Source organism: Aythya marila (assembly GCF_965140915.1).
Source record: "Aythya marila genome assembly, chromosome: 29".
NCBI lineage: Eukaryota > Metazoa > Chordata > Aves > Anseriformes > Anatidae > Aythya > Aythya marila.
The window spans coordinates 2,690,356-2,713,675 of record NC_139070.1 but is presented as its reverse complement, the minus strand read 5'-3'; the positions used below and the strand labels follow the sequence as shown (position 1 = coordinate 2,713,675).

General features: G+C 71.3%; 5 protein-coding genes across 7 annotated transcripts; 4 read left to right on the top strand and 1 right to left on the bottom strand.

The window, feature by feature from the left end:
• Nucleotides 1-478: 478 nt before the first annotated feature.
• On the top strand, nucleotides 479-9,134 carry DEDD (death effector domain containing). Its single transcript, XM_082780921.1, has 5 exons — nucleotides 479-1,666; nucleotides 4,534-4,875; nucleotides 6,898-7,005; nucleotides 7,411-7,557; nucleotides 7,695-9,134. Exons 2-5 carry the CDS (start codon nucleotides 4,551-4,553, stop codon nucleotides 8,069-8,071), a joined length of 957 nt encoding a protein of 318 aa, XP_082637047.1. The 5' UTR covers nucleotides 479-1,666; nucleotides 4,534-4,550; the 3' UTR covers nucleotides 8,072-9,134.
• Nucleotides 8,098-11,410, bottom strand: NIT1 (nitrilase 1). Of its 3 annotated transcripts, none has more exons than XM_082780926.1 (7): nucleotides 11,379-11,410; nucleotides 10,686-10,742; nucleotides 10,360-10,599; nucleotides 10,176-10,279; nucleotides 9,962-10,095; nucleotides 9,743-9,868; nucleotides 8,098-9,633 (listed from the first exon to the last, which is right to left on the bottom strand). In XM_082780926.1, exons 3-7 carry the CDS (start codon nucleotides 10,587-10,589, stop codon nucleotides 9,364-9,366), a joined length of 864 nt encoding a protein of 287 aa, XP_082637052.1. In that variant the 5' UTR covers nucleotides 10,590-10,599; nucleotides 10,686-10,742; nucleotides 11,379-11,410; the 3' UTR covers nucleotides 8,098-9,363. The 3 variants fall into 3 exon arrangements, with proteins under 3 accessions (XP_082637052.1, XP_082637051.1, XP_082637053.1); XM_082780925.1 differs by lacking the exon at nucleotides 11,379-11,410 and adding an exon at nucleotides 11,317-11,352; XM_082780927.1 differs by lacking the exons at nucleotides 10,686-10,742; nucleotides 11,379-11,410 and adding an exon at nucleotides 11,317-11,350.
• A 115-nt stretch (nucleotides 11,411-11,525) lies between these two features.
• PFDN2 (prefoldin subunit 2) lies at nucleotides 11,526-12,859 on the top strand. The gene is made up of 4 exons (XM_082780942.1): nucleotides 11,526-11,623; nucleotides 11,758-11,846; nucleotides 12,358-12,481; nucleotides 12,578-12,859. The coding sequence occupies exons 1-4, from the start codon at nucleotides 11,549-11,551 to the stop codon at nucleotides 12,749-12,751; spliced, it is 462 nt and encodes a 153-aa protein (XP_082637068.1). The 5' UTR covers nucleotides 11,526-11,548; the 3' UTR covers nucleotides 12,752-12,859.
• A 669-nt stretch (nucleotides 12,860-13,528) lies between these two features.
• Nucleotides 13,529-17,824, top strand: LOC309888523 (V-type proton ATPase catalytic subunit A-like). Its single transcript, XM_082780886.1, has 14 exons — nucleotides 13,529-13,649; nucleotides 13,752-13,880; nucleotides 14,344-14,558; nucleotides 14,648-14,785; nucleotides 14,860-15,011; nucleotides 15,430-15,592; nucleotides 15,667-15,775; nucleotides 15,894-16,016; nucleotides 16,118-16,232; nucleotides 16,321-16,384; nucleotides 16,478-16,681; nucleotides 17,261-17,355; nucleotides 17,428-17,599; nucleotides 17,691-17,824. Exons 1-14 carry the CDS (start codon nucleotides 13,568-13,570, stop codon nucleotides 17,781-17,783), a joined length of 1,854 nt encoding a protein of 617 aa, XP_082637012.1. The 5' UTR covers nucleotides 13,529-13,567; the 3' UTR covers nucleotides 17,784-17,824.
• A 1,029-nt stretch (nucleotides 17,825-18,853) lies between these two features.
• On the top strand, nucleotides 18,854-22,726 carry LOC309888551 (lens fiber membrane intrinsic protein-like). The gene is made up of 7 exons (XM_082780937.1): nucleotides 18,854-18,908; nucleotides 19,409-19,765; nucleotides 20,354-21,184; nucleotides 21,574-21,748; nucleotides 21,825-21,968; nucleotides 22,325-22,459; nucleotides 22,546-22,726. Exons 4-7 carry the CDS (start codon nucleotides 21,580-21,582, stop codon nucleotides 22,611-22,613), a joined length of 516 nt encoding a protein of 171 aa, XP_082637063.1. The 5' UTR covers nucleotides 18,854-18,908; nucleotides 19,409-19,765; nucleotides 20,354-21,184; nucleotides 21,574-21,579; the 3' UTR covers nucleotides 22,614-22,726.
• Nucleotides 22,727-23,320: the final 594 nt, after the last annotated feature.

Below are 23,320 nucleotides of genomic sequence, written 5' to 3'. Positions count from 1 at the left end.
TTCTCCCCCCCTCACGTAACCCCCGGGCCCCCCCCGTCACCCCAAGGCCCCCCCCAAACACGGGACCCCCCCCCCCAGCCCCCCGCCGCCCTCCCGGCGCTCTGCCCGCACTCAAGATGGCGGCGCCCCCCCGTGGCCCGCAATGGGCACGAAGCCGCCCGGCGAACCCCGCCCGCCCGCTCCCAAGATGGCGGCGGCGGCGCGCGCCCAACCGGGCGGGCGGGCCGCCGCCTTGCCAGCCTGCCCACACCCAACATGGCGGCCGCGCCGCAACGCTCCGGAAGGGTGCTGAAGCCGGCGGCCCCCTCCCCGGAAGTCCCCGCCCTCCTGCCCTTATCCAACATGGCTCCTCTCCCCCCAGCTTTCCCAACGGGCGTGAAGCCGGCGAGGTGCGCGGGGCCCGGATGTGGGCGGGGCCTCGAGGGGGGGCGGAGCCGGATGTGGCGTCGCGCCGCGAGAGCCGCCCGCGAGCGGGGAGCGGAGCGGACGGAGCCAACATGGCGGCGCCGAGCCTGGCCCGGCCCTGACGGGAGGCGGCGGCGGCGGCGCCTGGGCCCGGGCAGCGGCGGCGGCAGCGGCTCGGGGGGAGCGCAGCGGGGCCGAGCGGGCGGGCATGGCGGCGGCGGCGGCCTAAGGCGAGCCGCGGCGGCGCCTGCGGTGAGGGCCCGGCCCGGCGGCAGCGGCGGCGGCGGCGCCTGACAGGCCCCGGCCCGGCCCGGCCCGCGAGGCCTCGGGCGTGGAGGCCGCGGGGGGGCCCCGGGGGGGCCGCAGCGCTCAGCCCGCGGGGCCGCCCCCCCCCCCCCTCGGAGCTCCCCGGTCTCGGTGCCATCCCCGCACCCCCCCCCCCACCGTCGGGCCGTGGTTCCGGGGTTCCCCCCCCGCCGGTTCCCGAGCGGGGCCCGGGGAGGCTGCGGGGAGCCCCCGGGGTGGGGCCGAGGCCTCGGGGGCGGCTGCGGTAAAAGGGGGGGAGCGGGGCCGGGGCTGAGCGGGGCCGAGAGACCCCTCGGTGCCCGGCTGGGGCCCTGCCGGGGGGGAGCGAGGCCGGGCACGGAGCTGAGACCCTGAGGGAGGGGAAGGGATGGGCTGAGGGCTGCCCCGGCCCGCTGCAGGAGCCCTGTGCCCGGTGCCGTGACCTGGGGCAGCGCCTGGGGGTGCGGTAGGGACCGAGCAGGGTTTTGGGGTGCTCTGAGCACCCACCCCGCGCTCGGGAGCCACAGGGAGAAGGGAGCGGGGTCACCCCAAACGGCCGGGGGCTGGGAACGGAGCGGCCCAGGGGAGCCTGAGGCTGGGCCTGGACTTTCCTCCTCCTCCTCCTCCTCCCCCCCCCGTGTCCGTAAGTTATTTCAGGGTGAAGTAGGGAAAAAAAAAAAGAGAGAGAAGGTTTGGGCGTCAGAGTTGTGCGAAGGAAACGCCAACAAAAGGACTCGTGGGGGGCTGCTGGCAAGTCCACCAGCTCGAGCAGCGAACGCCGAGGCCTGGCGCTGGAAGTTTGGCTCTCCCGGCAGCGGAGCCGCCCCGAGCCCCCCGGGGGGAGCCGAGGTGCCGGTGGCGGGCGCTTTGCTTAAAGAGCCGAGGAGAAAAAGGGGACAGAGGCCTGCCCAGAGCTCCTGCTTGGCTGCTGCGCCCCGCTCGGATACAAGCGAGGCCCGCGGAGCTGCTCCTGCAGGTTGGTGCCGCTCCCCCCCCGGCTGTGCCCTGCCCTGCCCCTTGCTTGTAGAAGGCGCCCACCGGGCTGGGGGGGGATTGGGGGGGCTTGGGGGGGGCTGGGGGTGCCGGGCTGGGGGGCTGTGGGGGCTGTGTTGGTGTTGGGAGCCACGTTGGGGCTGGCCCCAAGTGGAGGTTTGGGGGCTGTGGCCAAGGGGCAGCACCCAGGGGTGGCCCCGAGCTTGGGGGGGGGCTGTCTGCGGGGGGGGGACCCTGAGAAGGGGCTGGGTGCGATCCTGGGTGCCTCGAGGTGGTGACACTGTCGGTGTCGTGGTCCCTGCTGTGCCTTGGTGGCCGTGGTTGGAGCTCTGAGTGCCCCGGGGCTGCCTTCCCTGAAGGGGGGTGGAGGGGCGGGGGGGGGACAAAAAAAAAAAAGGTGAATTTTTGGTGAATTTTCTGGTTCTTTCCACGCGGGCCTGGTTTCGGTTCTGCCCGCTGCTGGCACAGGACACGTCGCTTGTGGCACCCGCTGGGGACCCGCCGCCCACCCCAGACTTTGCCCCTGTGTTCGCTGCCCTCGGTGCCCCCCCCCGGGATTTTCCCCCCTCCCGTTCCAGGCCCGTTCCTGCTCCGTTTCAGCTCCTCACCCCCCCGGGGGGGGCTGCGGCCCCTGGCCCTGCCCTGACAGGCCCTGTGGTGGGAGCTGGGGCTGCTGCAGGGCTCCTGCCATCACCCGGGGGGGGCAGGGATTAGAAGGGGGGGGTGAGCGAGGAGCTGAGCAGCAGAAATCCCTCGATCCCTCCCCCAGCTCGGCCCTCGGGGCCGTGGCTGCCGGCACTATTTTTACCCCCGCTGCCGGGAGCTTCAGGAGCTGCCCTGGGGAGGGCTGGGGCAGCTCAGCCCGCGTCCCCCTGGGCAGCCCTGGGGGGTTTTTTTGGGGCTGGGACGCGTCTGCTCGGCCCCCGTGGCTGGGGGGGGGCTCTCGGGGTCCCTCCCGTGACGGGTGGGCACGGGGCCGGTGCCCCCGGTGCTGCCCCAGGGGCAAAGTGCTGCGGGGGAAAGGCCAAAAGTCCTCGGGGGGGGGCAGCCGCGGTTGCTTCTCCTCCTCTTTTGCCCTCTGCCCTTCCTAATGACCCGCCCCGGCCTGCCCTGTCCCTGCTGGGGCCGTGCCCCCCCCCGTCACCCTCCCGATTTGGGGCCGTTCGCTGCCCCCAGCCCCTGGTGGTGCTCCCGTGGGGGCTCCCCCCGTGGTGCTGGGGCCCAGGCACCTCACGGAGAGGAGCGGGGCCGGAGCCGGGTCCCTGCCGTGCACTCTGCGCCCCAGCAGCTCGTTTTTCCTGTTCACCCCAAATTATTTTAATGATCCCCACGCGTTTGCTGCGTCTCCTCCCGCCCGAGCGCCGCGCTGCCTGAGCTGGGACAGGGCAGGGGCAGTGGTCCTGGGGCCAGCAGACCCCCTGCTCACGGCCCCTCCGTGGTCTGCGGCTGCTCCTCGGGGGGATTTGTTCATTTCTTGAGGATTTGGGATTTTTCTGAGGTCTGTGCGTGGTGATCCTCGGGGATCGAAGCGGGAGGGGAGCTGTGAGCACAGCGGGGCCGTGGCCGCAGGAATCCCCCGCTCGCAGCCAAACCCGGCAGCCTCCCTCCCCTGGGTTTGGGTGGGAGCTGCCCCCCTGGGACCTGGCGGCTCCCCCCACCCCAAAACGAGCTCAGTCCCTTCGGGCTCAGCCCTGGAAGGAAACGTTCGGCTGGGCCCCGGGCAGTGCTCAGTGACCGGGGGATGCTCTGCCTGCCTCCGTGCCCCCCTATCCCAGGGAGCCGGCGGCCCCGAGGATTTGGGGGGGATTTATAGGATTTACAGGCGGCCTTGTGACACACCACAGCACCCGTTGGTGCTTCAACATCATTATTTAAAAAAAAAAAAGCCACAGCTACCAGCAGAACAGCCCCAGCGGAGCAGGAGCAGGGGTGTGGGGTTGTGGGGGCGCTGCCTGGTGCCCCCCGTCCCGGTGTGGGGGTGCTGGGGGAGGTTTTCCCGTTCTGTTGCTGCTGCTCCCCGGGACACGGCGGAATCCCCTCGGCACCGGGCGTCCCCGGAGCCCTGGGTGCTGCTCCCCCCCCCCTGCCGCGGGGCTGTTGGTGCTGAGGCAGCTCCAGGTGCCCAAATCCTGCTCCAAAAGCAGCCAAGGGGCGCTGGGGGGGGCTGTACCGGGAGCTGCCCCCCCCGAGGCCGTGGCTCTGCTGGGGACGTTGCACAAGTGGCACCGCACGTGCCTTGTTCCAGCTCTTTGGGTTTCACAGCAGGAATCAGCCCCTCCAACCCCCCCCCAGCACCCCGCTGCTCCCCAAACAGGGCCTGGGGGGCTCCCCAGGAGCACAGGGGGGCCCCCAGTGGGGGGGGGGAGGCTCCGTGCTTCCCCCGTTGCTGTTTGGGGAGCTGCAGCCGCACGCAGCGGGGGGGGCAGGGCCCGTGGCCGTGGGTGCAGCCCCGGCACCGAGCGGGGGGAGTTGTGCAGGGAGGACGGCGAGAATTGCACCAAATCCCACTTTTTTCACCCTTTTCCTGAGTTTAACCCACTCGGGAGGGTTTGTGGCTGTGTCTGCGCTGCTCCTGGGCGCTGAGCAGGCTGAGCCTCTGCTGCCTGGGTCTGGTTTCTAACACTCGGTGCTGAGCTGGGGAGGGGGTGTCAGGGAGCGGGGGGGGGGGCACAGGTCGGTTGCCCCCAGTTGAGCGGCGGCACGGCGATGCTGGGGGGGGTGCAGGCACGGGGTGGGGGAGCCGAGGGTGGGATTTCTGTGCTAAGGGTGGGATTTCTGTGCCAAAGATGGGATTTCTGTGCGGGCGGGGGCTGGATTCAAGCCCCGTGCCCCCCCCTTTTTGTCCCGCAGGGCCGGGCACGGCGAGGATGGCCGCCTTCAAGCGCAGCCGGGCGCAGGCCTGGCCGGAGGAGCGGGGCGACCGCGAGCACGGGCTGTACAGCCTGCACCGCATGTTCGACATCGTGGGCACGCACCTGACCCACCGCGACGTGCGCGTGCTGTCCTTCCTCTTCGTGGACGTCATCGACGACTACGAGCGGGGGATGATCCGCAGCGGCCGGGACTTCTTGCTGGCGCTGGAGCGGCAGGGCCGCTGCGACGAGACCAACTTCCGACAGGTGCTGCAGCTCCTGCGCATCATCACCCGCCACGACCTGCTGCCCTACGTCACCCTCAAGCGCCGACGGGCCGGTGAGTGCCCCCCTGGTGTGCCCGACCCCCCCCCCGGGGGCCACAATCCCAAATTTGCCTCCTGGGAGTGGTGTCCCCGCAGCACTCCCCGTCCTGTTCCCCGTTCTGCTCCCCGTTTTCCCCCTGCTCGGTGCAGTTTCTTCTGGGCCTGGCTCAGGGATCCCAGCAGTGATTCTGTGTCTGACCAAATCTGGGTGGATTTGGTGCGTTTTGGGCCCTTGTTAAGCTTCTGGGTGGGTGAGCCGACCTCATTCCCCCGCCAGCTCAGCCCTGGGCCTTTTTTGGGGCCGAAACCTCAATTTGAGGAACCTCGCCCAGGTTGACCGGGGCCAGAGGAGCCGAGGAGAGCTCGCTGGTGGCAGGGGTGTGTAAGGAGCCGCTTCAGCAGGATTCTGCCTCCAGAATTTGCATTTTTCTTTGTAAACGAGGATAATTGTGCTTTCTTGGCACTTCTGGGCTGCTGAGGCTCCCCGGTTTCTGCTCACGCCGTGGGCAGCCGCGGTGCCAGCGCTTGGGGAAGCGGGGAGAGTGCGAGTAGAGGCAGGTTTTGGGGCAAGAGGCAGCGGGGGCTCGTGGCTGGGTGCAGGACCCATCGTGCTGGGGCCGAACAACCCCGGCAGGGGGTGAAACCCCGACCGAGGAGCCTCGAAAACGACCCGTGCTCCGGCTGCGGGGGTTTGGGGAAGTTTCCACCCAAACGGAGCCGTGCTGGGACACCACCAGGGTCAGGCACCACGTCCCCGGGTTCGTGCAGGGCTTGGGGCACGAATGCTTGTGCTACAGCGCTTGTTGTGTGCTTTTTGGGGAGCTTTCTGCTCGTTTTGAGCAAAACCCCAAAGCGCGGGGGGGGTTTGCTGCTCTTGGCCACACGCAGCAGAGCCAGAGGTCAGTGCTGGGCACGCTGCCACGGCCAAGGGAGGCGACGCTCCGAGCACACAGGGCTCTGTTCTGGTGCTTGTCCAGCCCCATCTGGATGGGAACGGGTTAATTAAACACAAAAACAGCATTTCTGAGAGCGCTGGGGACAGAGGCAGCTTCTTGAAGCTTACGGTGCACAGCGCTTTGCGTTAAAAAGAGGCCGGATCGGTTAAAGGAAGCCTCCTCGCGGATGGGGCTCTGCCACCCCCCCGCAGCCCTTAATCGGGCACATCTCTGAGCCTCCTCCTCCTGCACAGCTCCAAAAAGAGCAAAATCAGCCCTGGGTTAGTGCGGGGAGTGGTGCTGGGTGGTCTGTGGGGAGCCTCACAGGATGGGAGGGATCAGAGGGTCACCAAACACCCTCATGGGGACTGGGACCGGCTCCCGAGGAGCACCCAAAAACCAGAGCACGTGTCCCCACGGTGCTGTGGCAGTGGGGATGGGCAGCCCAGAGCCGGCCCCGCTGTCGGGAGCACCCCCCTGGGATGGAAATGCCTCAAAAAAGCCCCTCGAGGCCCTGGCTGCGCGCACGTCCCACCCGCACGGGGTTCAGGGCTCGCCCTGGGGCTGTGCAGGTCCCGACACCTGGCACCGGCCGCCATGGCTCAGTGACACCGAGCTCGTCTCGAGTCCTGTCGGACGTTGGGTCCTGCACGGGGGGCTCGGCCGGGACCCCCGGGGCTTTGGGTACTCGTCCGGGGCCGCTTCCCGTGGCCGTGCTGCCGGGGCTCACGGCGCTGCGCCGAGCCGGGCGCTGCGAGTAGCCATGGTAACGTGCGAGTGGCCTTTCCCACACAGCTCTGCCTGTTGTTGTTTTTTTTTTTGTTGTTGTTTTTTGAGTTCTTGGCTCTAAAATGGAGCTTTTCCGAGGGGACGGCCGAGCCGTGGCCGTTCCCGGTGCGTGGTGCCGCTGGGGAGCACCGGGGCTGGGGGGCTGGGTGCCCTCGGTGGCAGAAAGCACTACCTTTAAGAGACTTTGGGCTTTATTTTTAAACAAAATACCTGCAAACGGAGCGCTGCGCCTTCTAAGCATGATCTGTGTGCTGGGGGGGGGGCCCTGCTGTGTCGTCCCCCCCCCAACACGAGGCCTCTCCCCTCCCGCAGTGTGTCCGGACCTGGTGGACAAGTACCTGGAGGAGACATCCATCCGCTACGTGACGCCCCGGGCGCACAGCGACGCGGAGCACGGCCTCGGCCACCCCCACAAATCAGGTGAGCGCCCCCCCGGGGGGGATTTGGGGATTTGGAGCTCACGGCAGCCCCCGCTCTGGTTGCGGGTTCCCCGATTTCTCCGTTAACGGGGAGCGCGCTCTGCCCGGCAGCAGCCACCGCACAAATTACTAACGATTAATTAACCCCTGGCTGCTGCCTGCCCGTCCCAGCAGTGCACAGAGGGGCTGCATCCCGCCACGCAGGAGCCCCCACCCCATAGGAACCAGGGCTTTGTGCAGCACACGAGCAGCGTTATCCCAGGGGAAACCACCCCCGCCGTGTGCCCTGCCCTGGGGTTGTGTTAAAGCTTCGGGTGTGCGAGGAGAGTCTCGGGGGGACTGGGAGGTGCTGGTGGGGAGGGCGGGGGTCCCGGGCACAGCCCTGAGCCGCCCCCTCCCCGTGCAGTGCCTCCCCACCACCCCGTGGTCTGCTGCTCCTCGGCGGGGCCGCAGATCTGCACCAAGAGGCCCGGCCGCGGCAGGGCCCCCCTCAGCAGCCAGCGCAAGCGGAGGAAGTCGGCGACGCCGGACCCGAAGGAGAAGCAGACCTGTGGTAAGGGTTGGGGGGCGGCTGGGAGGGCTGCCGGCCCCACGCCGGGGCTGGGGGGCGCACGGGGAGGGGGGGCAGCGCCTCTCCCCCTGCCCCCGGGAGCACGGGGCCGGCGCGCTGAGTGTCCCCGCTGCCTGCAGACATCCGCCTGCGAGTCCGAGCCGAGTACTGCCAGCACGAGACGGCGCTTCAGGGCAACGTCTTCTCCAACAAGCAGGACCCCCTGGAGCGCCAGTTCGAGCGCTTCAACCAGGCCAACACCATCCTCAAGTCCCGGGACCTGGGCTCCATCATCTGTGACATAAAGTTCTCAGAGCTCACCTACCTCGACGCGTTCTGGCGCGACTACATCAACGGCTCGTTGCTGGAGGCCCTCAAGGGCGTCTTCATCACGGACTCGCTCAAGCAAGCCGTGGGCCACGAAGCCATCAAACTGCTGGTCAATGTGGACGAGGAGGACTACGAGGTCGGGCGCCAGAAACTCCTGAGGAACTTGATGCTGCAGACGGCCCCCTGACGCCCGGCGGCTGGTGGGATCCGAGCTTTTCTTCTCTTATTTTTTGTTTTTCTAAAAGAAAAGGAAAAAAAAGAGCATTTACTCCCCTGCTGGACTCCCGCCTGCGTGGGTGCGGCCGCGGGGCCCGGCGCGCTGCGAGGAGCGGGGCCGGAGCCGGGGGGAGCGGCCGGAGGCTTACGTGTTCTCACCCCTTTCCTGTCCTGTCACCTTCTCTCTTGCTTTGTTTCCTTTTTCTCTTTTATTTTGTATCCATTAAAAGAAAAAAAAAAAGGCAAAAACCCTGCCTGGGGCGCGTCAGTGTCAGGGCGGGCGAGCTGTGAGCGCGGGGGCTCGGAACGGGAGGGCTGGGGCTGGGGGGCTTCGTCCCCGGGGGCCTGGCAGCGGGCTCTGCGTGGGGCTGGCTGGTGCCAGGTGGGCAGAATCTGGCCCATTTCTCCCCAAAATGCCGCCCCACCGCCTCCCCCGTGGGTTTCTCAGGAGTCGAGCCCCCCCTCGCCCAGGCTGCCCCAGGACCATGTGTGCCTTCGCGCCCCCTCCTGCCGGGGCCAGGGGGAGGACCAGCACCGAGGGATGCGCCGGACCCCTGCCCGTTCCCCTCCGCCTCCTGCGGGCAACTGGGACAAACTGGGCCAAACTGGGCTGCGGGGGGGCCGGCCCTGTCTGTTGCTGGCAGCAGGCAGCGCGCTCTGCCCGCACGTGTTGGCGCGCGGCCGGCAGCGTGCTGGCCTTTGGCCGCGTCCAGGCACCGCCGCCTGCTGCCGGGGGGGTCCCGGGGGAGATTTTTTCCAGCTCCACCCTAATTTTGTGGTTTTTCTCCCCAGCCCTGCTCGGCTGTAGGCTGCTCTCCCCCTGCCCCCCGGCAGCGCGGGCTGGGTGTGATCCCAGCCGGGGTGGGGGGCTCGTGGTCCCCCCCCGTCACCATTGTGCCCCCCCCCCACTGCTTACGGACGATTCTGGCACACCTTGGTGTAATTTCTGTGATTTCTGTATTTTTTAAACCTCTCTCTAACAGTCAGATGCCCTGTGTAGCTTTCGGTTCTCTTGAAATAAACATCTACCGCAGCGCCTGCCTCCTTCCTTCCCCCACTGCTCCCCCCCGTGCTGCGGGGGCTTGGGGGGGCTCCAAAAAGCGGGGAGCACCCCCTGGCTGCGGCACGGGGGGGGTCCTGCAACACGGGGTGAGCCCTGAGTGCGTGTTCCTGCCCCAGCTGCTGCCTTTTGGGGCAAAAACGGCCCGAAATGGAGCGGATCCAGCCCGGCTCTGGTTTCAGGGTGGTGCCGGGGGGGGGGTCTCAGGGTGCTGCGGGCAGCCCCACGGTGCCGTAGAGGTCCGGGCGCCGGTGCTCCTGCACCGGGATCTCTCGGCGGACGCGCTGCAGGTACTCGAGGTCGATCTCGGCGTAGCACAGCCCCGGCCCCTCACCGCGCTGCGCCACCACCGTGCCCCAGGGGTCCACCACCAGCGAGTGGCCGTAGGAGGCGCGGCCCTCGTGGTTCCTGCCCGTCTGCGCCGCCGCCACCACGTAGCACTGGCTCTCGATGGCCCGCGCCCGCAGCAGCACCTGGGGGGGGAGGCAGGACGAGGAGCCACGGCTGTGCCAACCGCCCCCGAGGCTGAAACTCCCCCCCCGGAGGGGCTTTTTAAGATCCCCCCCCCCGGGCAGAGCTCACCTCCCAGTGCGCAGAGCCCGTGGTGACGGTGAAGGCCGAGGGGTAGGTGAGGATCTCGGCCCCGGCTCGCCGCAGCGCCAGCGAGATCTCGGGGAAGCGCAGGTCGTAGCAGATGGAGAGCCCGAGCTGGGGGACGGGAGCAGGACCGGGACGCAATTTAGGGACGGCAGCGGGAGGGGGGGGGGGGAGCCCCCGGGGGTGTCCCCGGCCGCCCCGTACCTTCCCGGCCGGCGTGCTGACCGGGGGCACGATCTCGGTGCCGCGGTTGGTGAAGCCGCTCTCCTTCATGCTGACGCGCCCCTCCAGCTCCACGTCACACAGGTGGGTCTTCCTGTAGGCGGCCGCCACGCGGCCTGGGGGCGAGGAGGCACAAAATTGGAGGGGGGGGGACACACACAGAGCCGGCAGGGCCAGGCCGGGGGCTGTCTCTCACCCGCGGGGTCCAGCAGCACGTGGCAGTTGTAGATGCGCTGCGTGGCCGCCCAGTCCTGCCCGCGCTCGTGGAAGCCGCCCAGGGACAGCCACACGCCACAGTCCCTGCGGGGACACCCCCGGTGTCACCCCTGCGGCCACCGGGGCATCGCTGGGGGGTGCCGGGGGGGGGGGTCCCTCCCTACCTGGCCAGCTGCGCGTAGCGCCCCATCAGGTCCCCGTCCAGGCCCTCGGCCAGGCTGAGCGTCTGCGCCGGGTCGCGGCCGATGTAGTCAAAGCCCTCGGGGAGGAAGACGAGGCAGGCGCCGCGCCGAGCCGCCTCCCGCACCAGCGCCGAGCAGGCGGCAAAATTCGGCTCCTTGTCGGGCGTGGAGGTGACCTGGCCCACGGCCACCAGCGGCTTCGGCCCCGCCATGGCGCAGCGGCTGCGGCACGGCCGGGTCAGCCACCGACACTGCCACCGCCACGGGGACCCCTCGGTCCCCCCCCCCCCACCCAGTAACCGGGGTACCTGGGCTGGGGTCTGCAGAGGCTGCGGGGCCGGGGGAGCCGGGGCACCGCTCTCAGCCTGGGGGGCACCCAGGGGTGTGTGTGGGGGGGCGTTGGGACCCCACTGGGGCTGAGGGGGCGGCACCGGCCCCCCCGTGTGCGGGCCTGGCTCCAGCTCCCCCCCCCAAACTGCCCCCATGAGGCCCCCCCCAGAGGTTCCCAATGGCCCCAAATTGCCCCAAATCCTCTCGGGCAGCCCCAGTTGGCCTCCAGCTCCCCCCAGTAATCCCCAGTTTCCCCCAGGACCCCACAATTTCCCCCAGGACCCCCCCCCATTACCCCTAAGTTACCCCATTTGCCCCCACGAGTCCCCAGTTACCCCCAGGACAGCCCAGCTGCCCCCAGGACCCCCCCAATTGCCCCCAGGATCCCCCCTACTGCCCCCACGACCCCTGACTTGCCCCAAGGACCCCCCAGATGCCCCCACGACCCCCCCAATTACCCCCAAGGCCCCCCAGCTGCCCCCAATTACCCCCAAGGCCCCCCCAGTTGCCCCCAGCTGCCCCCAATTACCCCCAACCCCCCCCCAATTACCCCCAGTCCCCCCCAGTTGCCCCCAGCCCCCCCATTTGCCCCGTCCCCCCGTCCCGTACATTCCCCACCGGCGGCACCGCCCCGGAGCCCGCGGCCAAAGTCCCCCCCGCGCTGCCCTCACCCAAGATGGCGCCGGCGCCACCTCCCCCCGCGGCGCCGCTGCCCTCAGCCAAGATGGCGCCGGGACGAGCCTCGCCCCCCTCCCCCCCCCCACTCCCCATGCCCCGCCCCTTCCGCCACCGGCCGGAAGCGGGGCTGGGGGAGGGGGGCAGCGTGAGGGGGGGGGCGACGATGGCGGCGGACGGGGCACGGGGGCGGCCCGGGGCGGCGGCGGCGCCCGGCGGGAAGGGGCTGACGGCGGAACAGGTCCGGGGGGGGGCACGGGGCACCGGGGGGCGTGGGGGGGCACGGGGAGGGCACCGGGGGGATCTCGGGGGGTCACCGGGGGGGTCCCGGGGGGTCCCGGCCCCTCCCTGAGCGCCCCCCGCCCCCCCCCGCAGGTCGTGGCCCGGTTCAACCGCCTGCGGCAGGAGCAGCGCGGGCTGGCCTCGAAGGCCGCGGAGCTGGAGATGGAGCTCAACGAGCACGGGTGGGCACCGGGGGGGTCCGGGGGAGGTCCTGGGGGGGTCCTGGGGGTGTGAGGGGGACATGGGGGGCACCGGGGGAGCACCGGAGGGAATGGGGGACACCGGGGGAGTCCTGGGGGTGTGAGAGGGATACGGAGAGGTATCGGAGGGGTCACTGGGGGGCGTGAGGGGGACACGGGGGGGCTCAAGGTGGGATACCGGGGGTGCTGGGGGTGGGAGGGGGACACTGGGGGCCCTGGGGGGGGCAGGGAGTGAAGGGGATGCGATGGGAGGGGGCACTGGGGGGACCCTGGGGGGCTGGAGGGACACGGGAGGGGAGGGGAAGGAAAGGAGGGTGGAGGGGACACGGGGGCTGGAGGGGGAGACACGGGGGGGGGCACCGGGGTTGTAAAGGGGGCACGGGGAACGTGAAGGGGACGCGGGGGGGTGGTGAAGGGGATGGGAGGGTTTGGGGAGGGGTTTGGGGGTCCCGTCCCCTGCCCCCCCCCCCCAGCAGCCCGGCGCTGTGCCCAGCCTGGTGATCGAGACCCTGCGCGAGGTGGACGTCACGCGGCGCTGCTACCGCATGGTGGGCGGCGTGCTGGTGGAGAGGACGGTGAAGGAGGTGCTGCCCGCGCTGGAGAGCAACCTCGAGCAGGTGAGGGACCGGGGGGGGGGGCTCCCCGAGACCCCCAACACCCCCCTCACACCCTGCCTCGACCCCTGACCCTCTCCATTTCGTCTCTTCCCCCAGATCAGCAAAATCCTGGAGTCGCTGAGCCAGCAGCTGCAGGCCAAGGGCCGGGAGCTGACGGAGTTCCGCGAGAAGCACAACATCCGCCTGCTGGGCGAGGACGACCCCCGGCCCCCCCCCAAGGAGGGCGCCGAGGGGGCCAAGGGGGGCTCTGCCGGCGTCCTGGTCTCCTAGCACCCCCCCCCCCACCGTGTCCTCCCCCTCCTGTTATTTCCCTTCCTGTTATTATTTCCCCTCGCTCGCTCTGTGAATTTTGGTAATAAATGTGGGGGTTTTGGGTCACGGCTGAGCGTTGGCGCTGTGCTGGGGGGGGGGATGGGGACGGGGACAGGACCGGGGACGTCCTTGGCCACCCGCCCGTGACCGGCCTCGGCCGCCGCCTTCCCGCACCTGGGCGTGCGCCAGGCCCGTGGCAGCGGCTGCACATGCGTGTGCCGGGGGGGACACACACGGGGGCACGTTTACACACACTTGTGCACACACGGGGTGGTGCCATCACTTGTGCCACTTCGGCTGGGGGCTCAGGGGACGTCGAGATGTCCCCACAGCACCTGCTGGCACCCCTGGGTGCCCTTTTGTCCCCCCCTCCCCCAAAGGAATGTTCCTTCCACCTATGGGGACCTCGGGGGGACGCAGGCGGACAGGGCTGGCACCAGAGGGATCACTGGGGGGGGCACTTCGGGGCAGGGGGGCTGTGGGGCGAGCTGCCAGGAGGGGGGGGGCACCGCTGCTGGCACCGGCTCGGCCGCGTTGTCCCCGTCCCCGTCCCCGCAGGTGCTGGCGCGTGGCGGCGCGTGCCGGCTCGGGGCACCCCTGGGTGCGGCAGCGGTGAGGGGGGGGCAGGTTGTAATGGGGGGGGGGAGCTGTTGACTGTACACAGCCCACACCCGCGGGCACGCCGGGCCCAGCCGGTTCCCCCGGGCCCCGCCGGCTCGCCGCGGTGCCCGGCCCCATAAAAACCGGGGGCCACCGGGGCCGGCGGGGGCCACCATGGAGGGCAGCGAGCTGCCGCGCCTGGCCGAGGCCGAGCGGGAGAGCATGCTGGGCGCCGTGCACGGCGTCTCGGGGCCCGGTACGGCCGGGTTTGGGGGTCCCGGGGGGGGTCAGAGGGGGGGTGGGCCGGTGCTGGGGCCGGGGTGGGTGACGGCGCGGTGTCCCCGCGGTGTCCCCGCAGTGGTGACGGCCACACGCATGGCGGGGGCGGCCATGTACGAGCTGGTGCGCGTGGGGCACGCGGAGCTGGTGGGGGAGATCATCCGGCTGGAGGGGGACATGGCCACCCTGCAGGTCTACGAGGAGACCTGTATCCTTCTGCTGCTGGCCCCAGCCCTGTCCCCGTCCCTGTCCCCGTCCTTCCCTCTCCTCCTCTTCCTCCTGTCCTCCCACCCCATCTTGTCCCCCCATCCCCTTCCCGGTCACCTCCAGCCCCCTGCCCCTGTCCCCCTGTCCTTCCCTGTCCCTCCTGACCTTCCCTGTCCCCGCTGTCCCGCCACCCCCTGGGTCTGCCCTTCCCTTCCTCCCCTGTCCTCCCCCCCTGTCCCTGCCCCTCCCTTTTGTCCCTCCCCTGTCCCCTCCCTGCCCCCCCCATCCCCTCCCTGTCCCCCCCATCCTGCTGTTCCCTCCCTGCCCTTTCCCACCCTGTACCCTCCGGTCCTCTCCCACCCCTCCCGATCCCCTGTCCCCCCCCAAGTCCCCTGTGTCCCCCCATCCCCCCCTGTCCCCATCCCGCCCTCCCCAGCGTGGCTTTTCCTGAGCGGGGGGCGCAGCGGGGGTGCGCGTGGGGGACCCGGTGCTGCGCACGGGGCAGCCGCTGTCGGTGGAGCTGGGCCCCGGCATCCTGGGCTCCATCTTCGACGGGATCCAGCGCCCGCTGAAGGACATCGCGCAGCTCACCCGCAACATCTACATCCCCCGCGGCGTCAACGTCCCCGCGCTGCCGCGCCACCTCACCTGGGACTTCGCCCCCAGCAAACACGTCCGGGTGAGCCCCCCGGGGGGGTGGCGCGGGGACGCGGGGACCCTTCCCCTCGTGGCGGTGAGCCCCGCGTCCTCACGGCCGCTCCGTGCCAGGTCGGGAGCCACCTCACCGGCGGTGACATCTACGGCACGGTCACCGAGAACTCGCTGATCCAGCACCAAATCATGGTGCCCCCCCGCAGCCGCGGCACCGTCACCCACATCGCCCCCCCGGGCCACTACAGCGTCTCCGTAAGGGCTGGCGGCGGTGGGGGGGGGTGGGCAGAGGGGTCCCACGTCCCCGCTGCCCCCCGTTGTCCCCGCAGGACGTGGTGCTGGAGCTGGACTTCGAGGGCAGCACGGAGAAGCTGACCATGATGCAGGTCTGGCCCGTCCGGCAGACCCGGCCCGTGGCCGAGAAGCTGACGGCGAATCACCCCCTGCTGACCGGGCAGCGCGTGCTGGACGCGCTCTTCCCGTAGGGACGGGGACGGGGAGAGGGGACAGGGATGGGGAATGGGGACAGGGAGGGGTTGAGGAGACGGGGATGGGGATGGGATGGGGATAAGGGGAAGGGGTGGGGATGGGGGACAAGGATGGGGACAGGAATATGGGGTGCGATGGGAACGGGGGACAAGGAGAGGGGATCTGGATGGGAACGGGGTTGAGGGACAGGAATGGGGCTGGGGCTGGGGCCAGGGAATGGGGTGAGCACAGGGGATGGGAATGGGGCAGGGACAGGGATGGGGACAGCCCCGCTGGGGAGGAAGGGGACAGTGCGGGGGTGCCGGTGGGTGACCGGGGATGGGGACAGGGGCAGGGACAGGGGGTGTCGGGGCCCATCCCTCCTCCATGGGGCCACAGCGGGGCCGTGTTGGGGACCGCCCTGTCCCCAGGTGCGTGCAGGGTGGCACCACGGCCATCCCGGGCGCCTTCGGCTGCGGCAAGACGGTGATCTCGCAGTCCCTGTCCAAGTACTCCAACAGCGACATCATCGTCTACGTGGGCTGCGGCGAGCGGGGCAACGAGATGTCCGAGGTGCTGCGGGACTTCCCCGAGGTGAGCCCGTGGGGTGCGGGGGCGCCGTGCCGGGGGCTCGGCCCCGAGCTGTGCAATGACGGCGTCGTCCCCAGCTGACCATGGAGGTGGACGGCAGGACGGAGAGCATCATGAAGCGCACCACGCTGGTGGCCAACACCTCCAACATGCCGGTGGCCGCCCGCGAGGCCTCCATCTACACCGGTGGGCTGGGGGCTGCGGGTGGCTGCGGGGGGCCGTGGGTGCCCATGGGTGCCCGTGGGGTCGGGTGCCGGCACCCCGGGGCCGTGCCGCCGGTGCCAGCCGCGTGCCGCCGGTGCAGGCATCACGCTGTCCGAGTATTTCCGCGACATGGGCCGCCACGTCAGCATGATGGCCGACTCCACCTCGCGCTGGGCCGAGGCGCTGCGCGAGATCTCGGGGCGCCTGGCTGAGATGCCGGCGGGTGAGCACCGGGTCCCCGTTGTCCCCTCGGTCCCGGGCGGCCCCGAGGCCCCGGTGAGGGGCTGCGGTGCCCACGGCACGCGGTTAACCGGCTCCTTGCAGACAGCGGGTACCCCGCGTACCTGGGTGCCCGCCTGGCTTCCTTCTACGAGCGTGCGGGGCGGGCGCGCTGCCTGGGCTCCCCCGGGCGCGAGGGCAGCGTCAGCATCGTCGGCGCGTGAGTCCGAGGGTGCTGTGGTGGTGGGGAGGGCACAGGGGGGGCACGGGGACCCCCTCCACAGCACCGAGCCCGCTGTCCCCTGCAGCGTGTCCCCGCCGGGAGGGGACTTCTCGGACCCCGTCACCTCGGCCACCCTGGGCATCGTGCAGGTGAGCACGGTGGTGGCGGTGGTGGGGGGGGGTCTCCTGGCCCCGGTGTGCCCCCCACCTGATCCCGGCGCCCCCCCAAAAAACTCCCCGCAGGTGTTCTGGGGGCTGGACAAGAAGCTGGCGCAGCGCAAGCACTTCCCCTCCGTCAACTGGCTGATCAGCTACAGCAAGTACCTGCGGGCGCTGGAGCCCCACTACGAGCGGCTGCACCCCGACTTCCCCGCGCTGCGCACCCGCGCCAAGGAGATCCTGCAGGAGGAGGAGGACCTGGCCGAGATCGTGCAGCTCGTGGGCAAGGTGGGGGGGGGGGAGAAGGGGAAGGGGATGGGGATGGGGATGGGGACAGGGAGAGGGTGGGGAGGGGACGGGGACGGGGACGGGGATGGGGATGGGAATGTGGTGGGGTGGGGATGGGGATGGGATTTGGGATGGGGATGGGATGGGGATGGGGACAGGGAGAGGGTGGGGAGGGGATGGGGAAGGGGACGGGGATGGGAACGTGGTGGGGTGGGGTTGGGGATGGGATTTGGGATGGGGATGGGATGGGGACCAGGAGGGGACAGAGATCGGGATGGGGATGGGACGCGGATGGGATTGGATGGGAGACGCGGGATGACAGATACAGGGTATGGTGGGGTGGGGCAGGGATGGGGAATTGGGGAAAGCAGGAATGGAAAGAGGAGACGGGTGGGAGAGGGGACGGGAAGGGGCAGAGAGGCTGGGACAGGGGGACATGGGGAGGAGATGGGATACGGGTTTGGGGAGGGGGCCACGGGCTGGGGCTGGGGGAAGGAGGCGCGGGGAGCTGGGGGGAGCTCAGGGGGTGCCTGGGGGGGGGCAGAACCCTTGGGGCCACCCAGGACCCGTCCCCCGCAGGCGTCCCTTGCTGAGGCCGACAAGGTGACGCTGGAGGTGGCGAAGCTGCTCAAGGACGACTTCCTGCAGCAGAACGGCTACTCGTCCTACGACAGGTACCGCGGCCCCCAGCCCCCCCGCCGCCCCCAGAGCCCCCTCCCCTGACCCCGAACCCGTACCCCCCCCAGGTTTTGCCCCTTCTACAAGACGGTGGGGATGCTGCACAACATGATCACCTTCTACGACCTGGCCCGGCACGCCGTGGAGGCCACCGGCACCGGCGAGCGCCGCGTCACCTGGGCCACCATCCGCGAGAACCTGGGGGACATCCTCTACAAGCTGAGCGCCATGAAGTTCAAGGTGTGTGTGGGGGGGCACTGGGATGGATGGGAGGGGTGGGAGAGGGTCCCGCTGCCCCCCCGTCACCCCGTGCCCCCCCTGCCCGCCCCAGGACCCGGTGAAGGACGGCGAGGCCAACATCACGGCAGCGTTCGCGCAGCTCAACGAGGAGATGCAGGCGGCTTTCCGCAACCTGGAGGACTGAGGGAGGGGCGCGGGGCCCCCCCGGGGCTCCCCCCACCCCCCAATAAAAGCCCCGCGGCGTCGCCTCGCGTCCAGGTTGTGGTTTTCCCCCCCCCCCCGGAGGATGGCAGCGTCCGGCCCCCCCCATGGTGCTGGCACCGGACCCTCTCCGTGGGCTATGGGGGGGTTGCGGGGGGGGTGCAGGGGGGGGGGGTGCGCGGCTCCTTTTCCTGATTTGGTGTAAAAATGGGGCTGGGGAGCTGGGGGGGGGGGGGGGGGTTGCATCGCTGTTGGGGTGCGGGGTGCTTTTTAGGGGGGGAAATTAGGGATTTTGGCATTCAGCCACCAGCGAGAAGCCCCCCCCCGAGCCCAGACAGGTTCGGTGCATGGGGGGGGGGCAAGCATGAGCCGGCCACCAGTGTCCCCAGCAGTGGCACATGGGGTGACAGTGCCCCCCCCGGGCACCCCCTGGCAGTGGGGTGGTGGTGGTGAGATGGGGGGGGGGGGGCAGCACTGCCCCCCCAGGCTGGGGACTGTTGGGGACAAGGGAGGGGACAGCACGGGGCTGGGGGGGCCCCAAGCGGGGCCGGGGGGGGCCGGGGGGGGGCCTGGCCCTACGTGCAGCCAGGCCGGACGTCGGTGCTGGGGCTGGATCCAGCGGCGCTGGGTTTGTTTGCAGGCTGCTATGGCAAAAATAACGGGGGGGGGGCAGGGGGGGGGAACGCCCGCCACGTAGCCGGGCTGCATGCGGCCCCTGGGGCTGGGGGGGGGCAAACACAGCGTGCCCCCCGGTCAGGATTTGTCCCCCTGGGAGCAGGATTTGACCCCAGGACGCGATCCCCCCCCCCCCAGAATCGCCCCCCCCCCCTCCCAAGCGCTGTGTGTCCCCGGGGGGGGCACATCCTTAATTTATGGCCCTGCCTGCTCCCTCCCTCGCACGTATTTCCCCCACCCCCGGTGCTCCCCGTGTCCCCTCGGTCCCATTTCCCCCCCCCGGGTCCCGCCCAGAGGCCGCCCCCCCCCCCCCGGCCCCGTCCCGTCCCGTCCCGTCCCCCCCCCCCCCGGGCCGCCCCCGCCGTCCGGAGCCGCCCGCAGATGTGGGTCCTGCTGCTGCCCCTCGGGCTGGGCCCGGCCCTGCTGCCCCCCGGTGGGTCCCGGGGCCGGGGGGGGCGCGGGGGGGGCGGGGGGGGCGGGCGGGACCCGGGGGGCGCGGGGGACCCGGGGACACCCGGGGGGGGTGGCACCCAGGGGGGTGGCTGCGAGGGACACGCGGTGGGGCGGGGGGCGGCCGGGTTAACCTACGGGGGGGGGGTCCCAGCTGTATCCCCCCTCCCTGTCCCTTCTCGCCCCCCCCCCCCGTCCCTGTCCCCTCCGTGCGCTGCCGACGGTCCCCGAGGGTCCCACGGCCACGCTGCGGGCTGGGGACAGCCTCGTGCCCCCCCCCGGACAGTGCCAGCCCCCTGTCCCCCCGCACTGCCCCCCCCCCATAACCACACCGTGTCCCGGTGCCACCCCCCCGTGTCCCACCGCGTTGGCCCCCCCCCCCCTCACCCCCACCATGGGTGCCAGCCCCCCCCATCCCACACCGCTGTGCCCCCCCTTAGGGGGTGGCCGTGGAGGTGACAGCCCCCCCCCCTTTGTCCCCAGGTGACCCCACCGAGGCGGCGGGGGGGTGCAGCGTGTGCCGCAGCCCCCACCGGGGCCATGCCCAGGTCAACGGCACCTTGGGGGGGGCCGTCACCCTGGGGTGCCCGGGGGGGGACGAGCACCTGGGCCAGCTGCAGGCCGTGCACTGGCATTTCGGGGGGAGCCTGGTCTGCAGCCGGGGCTCCGGGGGCTCCCCCAACTGCCCCCCCCCGTACCGGGAGCGGGCCGGGCTGGGGGGGCCCGGTGGGGAGCTGCTGCTGCTGGGGGGGCTGCGGGCAGGGGATGGGGGCACCTATAGGTGCCTGCTGCTGGGCAGCGACGACTGCGCCTGCGGGGAGGTGACGCTGGAGCTCGGGGGTGCGAGCACTGGGGGGGGGCACGGGGGGGGCACGGGGGGGGTAAGGGGGGGGCACGGGGGGGCAGCCCCCCAGCACTGCGTGGGGATGGAGGGGATGGGGGGGGGTGGGAGGTGGGAGCCCCCTACTGGGGGGTTGGGGCTGGGGGGTTGGGGGGGGGCGGTGGGGATGGAATGTGGGAGCCCCCCCCCGGTATTGGGTCTGGGGGGCTGGGGGGGGACGTGGGGAGGGGAATGTGGGAGCCCCCCACTGTGGTATTGGGGTTGGGGGGACTTGGGGGGGGCTACGGGGATGGGAACTTGGGAGCCCCCCGTGCTGGTATTGGGGTTGGGGGGGGCTGTGGGGGGCTGTGGGATGGGAATGTGGGAGCCCCCCACCCCGGTATTGGGTCTGGGGGTTGGGGGGATTTGGGGGGGGGTCTGTGGGATGGGAGCATGGGAGCCCCCCCACCCGGGTTTTGGGTTTTGGGGGGGGGGAGCCCCTCCCTGTGGCATTGGGTCAGGGGGGTCATGGGGTCGTGGGAGCCCCTCAGCCCTGTGGGTTCCGGGGACAACCCCCGAGTGCCCCCCCCGTGTCCCCCCCCCCGCAGGTGTCCCCTGCAGCCAGCCCTGCTCCGGCGCCCCCCCTCGTGGTGCCTTCAGCCTCCTCCTCCTCCTCCTCCTGCTGCTGCCTCCGGCCCTCGCCCTGCGGCTGTGATGGGGGGGGGGGCAGGAGGGGGCGTGCAAACGTGAGTGTGCAAATGTGAGTGTGCAAATCTGGGTGTGCAAGTGTGAGCGTGCAAACGTGTGCACACGTGGGGGGGGTGCACACGTGGCTGTGTCCCCGTGCCTGCTGTTCCTGGTGTCCCCCCCCCCAGGTGGGGCCGTGCGTGTCCCCCTGCCAGGGCACCCTCGTGTGGCACTACCCCCGCGTGTCACCAGGGCCCCCCCCCCTCCTTGCCCCTCCCTGGTGTCACCTGGTGCCACCCCCTCGGCCACAGCGCTTTTTGGGTCAAAAAGCGGTGGAAACGGGAGCGCTGCTGGGCTGGGCAGAACGGGGGAGATTTGGGGTGCGCTGCTCACCCCGAACAGTGGCGCCGGTCCCCAGGGTCCCCCGTCCCCAAGGTGTTGCCCTGGGAGGGGGGGGGCTCTGGGTGCCCCCCCTCTTGTCCCCCCCCCCCCTCCCCGCTGTCCCCAGTGTCCCCGCAGGCGGTTGGCAGCCGGGGACGGGATTTTGCGGTGTCAGCCCCCAGGGGGGCCGCGGCACCCAGAGCCTTCCCAGCCTTTGTGTCCCCGGACAATGGCAGCGCCACGTGCACTGGGGGCCCTAACACCCCCCCCCCGCCCCCTCCACATCCCCCTCACCCATCGGCCAGGACAGACGGACACGGACGGACGGACAGACGGCCATGGGGCACCCCGCTGGTGGGTGCTGAAGGAGGGTGAGTGGCCACCAGCCCCGTGTCCCCCCCGTCACCTGCCTCCCACAGGTGACACCCCCGGGGTCCCCCCCGGTGTCTCCTGGAGATGGCACCCTGGGTACCCCTGGTGTCCCCAAATGTCCCCCTCCCCGGGTACCCCCCTGCCCCTGGAGATGTCCCCACAGCTGTCCCCGGTGTCCCCTGCGGGTGCCACCCCTGGGTGCCCCCTCCCTGGAGATGCCCCCCCCATCCACTTGCAGTGCCCCCCCCAGGTGCCCCCCATCCCCAGCAGTGCCCCGTCCATCCCCGTGTCCCCTCCCCACGGGTTTTGGCACAGGGTCCCCAGGCCGGTGGTGGCGGTTGGGGGGGGGGACACAGCACCCCCCCCAGCCCCCCCCCACTGTACGCAGGGGACGATGCCGGTCGGGGGGGGGCTGCTGTGCGCCGCCAGCGGCCTGGCCCTGCTGGTCACCGCCACCGCCACCGACTTCTGGCTGCAGCACCGGGCGCCCGGCGGCACCGCGGCCATCGGGCTGTGGCACCTCTGCCTGGGGGGGCACTGCCGGCCCCCCCCCGGCCCCCCGGGTAGGCGGCAGCTCTGGGGCAGGGCGCGGGGGTCCCCAGCGCGTGCCCGGTGTCCCCAACGTGCCTGTCCCCGCAGCTTTCTGGGACGCCACGCGGGTGCTGATGCTGCTGGCGGTGCTGGCCGCCGCCGCCGGCTTCGCCCTGGGGCTCTCGGCCGCCGCCGCCGGTGCTGCCCGGAGGGCGCGAGCCCGAGCCGCCGGCGTCACCCTGCTGCTGGCGGGTACGTGGGGACGGGGGGGGGACACGGGGAGGGGGCATCGGGGCTGAGCGGTCACTGCTGCGGTGAGGTGCGTGGGGCACTGCTGCCATGAGCTGTGCCCGGTCTCTGCTGCCCTGGGCTGAGCCAGGTCACTGCTGTGATGAGCTGTGCCCGGTCTCTGCCAGCTGAGCTGTGCCAGGTTCCTGATGCGATGAGCTGTCACTGCTGCAATGAGTTGTGCCCGGTCTCTGCTGCCATGAGCTGTGCCCGGTCCCTGCAGCCCGTGCCCGGTGCTCGCTGCCATGCCCCGTGCCGGGTCCCCGCAGCCTCCCCGGGGCTGGCAGCCCCCACACACACCCCCCCCCCATGTCCCGTAGGTGTCCTGGCGCTGCTGGGGCTGGCGGTGTGCACGGCCGGGGCTCGGAGCCTGCTGGGCCCAGCCCCCGGTGCCTGGCGCCTCTCCTGGTCCTACCTTCTTGCCTGGGTCGCCGTCGTCCTCACCGGCTCGGCAGGTACCGGGCACGGGCACCCATGGGTGGGGGCAGCGCTGGGACCCCCCCGTTCACCCCACTGCCCCCTCTCTCCACCCCCCCCCCAGGTCTCTTCCACCTCTGCGCTGCCGCCAAGGACCCGTCCCCGGAGAGCTCCGAATCTGGGGGGCCCTGAGGGGGTCCCGGGACCCTGCGCCCCCCCCACCCCGAGCAGAGACGGGAGGGGGCGCCCCGGGGTGCCCGGTGCCTGCAGGCTGAGCCCCCCCCCATTTTGCCCCTTTCCTCTTCCCTCCCCCCCCAGTCTTGCTGTGCCAATAAAGTGCCTGTTCTGCCCCCCCCCGTGCTGTGTCCGCTGGGATTTGGGGACCCCACATTTTGGGGAGGGGGGGTCAGTGCCCTCCCCCGTCCGGCTCCTGCGATTTGAGTAGAAATAGGGGCTTTTTAGGGGGTGCCACCCGGAGAATGAGTGGAATGGGCTGGGGGGGGCACCGGGAGCCCCTGGGGGGAATGGGCTGGGGGACTGGGGGGGGACTGGGACACACTGGGGGGCGGCACGGGGGTGGTCCAGGGGGGCCGGGCAGGGGCTGTGGTGATGGGAGAAGCCACCGGGGACACCGGGGGGGACGAAGGGGACCCCGGGATGACCGTGTGCCGGCGGGGGGGGGGCGGCGCTGGGCCCCCCGGGGGGAGACACCGCCGGGGCGGGCGGGGGCTCTGCCGGTGGGCCCCACACCCCCCGCCGGGCTGTGTTGCCCCTTTAAGACCGCGCCCTCGGCCCCGCCCCTGCCCCGACCTGCCGGACCGGTCCGCCCCGCCCGGCCCCGCCCGGGGCCCCCGCCCCCTCAGGCCCCGCCCCTCCCGGCCCCGCCCCGCCCCGGCGGC

What these genes read in the sequence shown, in the direction of transcription:
- LOC309888523 (XM_082780886.1), top strand. Translation starts at nt 13,568, where the DNA reads ATGGAGGGCAGCGAGCTGCCGCGCCTGGCCGAGGCCGAGCGGGAGAGC. An exon ending in CGGGCCACTACAGCGTCTCC is followed by an intron (nt 14,786 to 14,859) that starts GTAAGGGCTGGC and finishes TTGTCCCCGCAG; the next exon opens with GACGTGGTGCTGGAGCTGGA. An exon ending in GTGCTGGACGCGCTCTTCCC is followed by an intron (nt 15,012 to 15,429) that starts GTAGGGACGGGG and finishes CCCTGTCCCCAG; the next exon opens with GTGCGTGCAGGGTGGCACCA.
- NIT1 (XM_082780925.1), bottom strand. An exon ending in CTCTGCAGACCCCAGCCCAG is followed by an intron (nt 10,600 to 10,685) that starts GTACCCCGGTTA and finishes GCCGTGCCGCAG; the next exon opens with CCGCTGCGCCATGGCGGGGC. An exon ending in CGGGCTCTGCGCACTGGGAG is followed by an intron (nt 9,634 to 9,742) that starts GTGAGCTCTGCC and finishes CTCCCCCCCCAG; the next exon opens with GTGCTGCTGCGGGCGCGGGC.
- DEDD (XM_082780921.1), top strand. Translation starts at nt 4,551, where the DNA reads ATGGCCGCCTTCAAGCGCAGCCGGGCGCAGGCCTGGCCGGAGGAGCGG. An exon ending in CCTCAAGCGCCGACGGGCCG is followed by an intron (nt 4,876 to 6,897) that starts GTGAGTGCCCCC and finishes CCCCTCCCGCAG; the next exon opens with TGTGTCCGGACCTGGTGGAC. An exon ending in GAAGGAGAAGCAGACCTGTG is followed by an intron (nt 7,558 to 7,694) that starts GTAAGGGTTGGG and finishes CGCTGCCTGCAG; the next exon opens with ACATCCGCCTGCGAGTCCGA.
- LOC309888551 (XM_082780937.1), top strand. Translation starts at nt 21,580, where the DNA reads ATGCCGGTCGGGGGGGGGCTGCTGTGCGCCGCCAGCGGCCTGGCCCTG. An exon ending in CGTCACCCTGCTGCTGGCGG is followed by an intron (nt 21,969 to 22,324) that starts GTACGTGGGGAC and finishes CATGTCCCGTAG; the next exon opens with GTGTCCTGGCGCTGCTGGGG. An exon ending in CGTCCTCACCGGCTCGGCAG is followed by an intron (nt 22,460 to 22,545) that starts GTACCGGGCACG and finishes CCCCCCCCCCAG; the next exon opens with GTCTCTTCCACCTCTGCGCT.
- PFDN2 (XM_082780942.1), top strand. Translation starts at nt 11,549, where the DNA reads ATGGCGGCGGACGGGGCACGGGGGCGGCCCGGGGCGGCGGCGGCGCCC. An exon ending in AGGGGCTGACGGCGGAACAG is followed by an intron (nt 11,624 to 11,757) that starts GTCCGGGGGGGG and finishes CCCCCCCCGCAG; the next exon opens with GTCGTGGCCCGGTTCAACCG. An exon ending in ATGGAGCTCAACGAGCACGG is followed by an intron (nt 11,847 to 12,357) that starts GTGGGCACCGGG and finishes CGCTGTGCCCAG; the next exon opens with CCTGGTGATCGAGACCCTGC.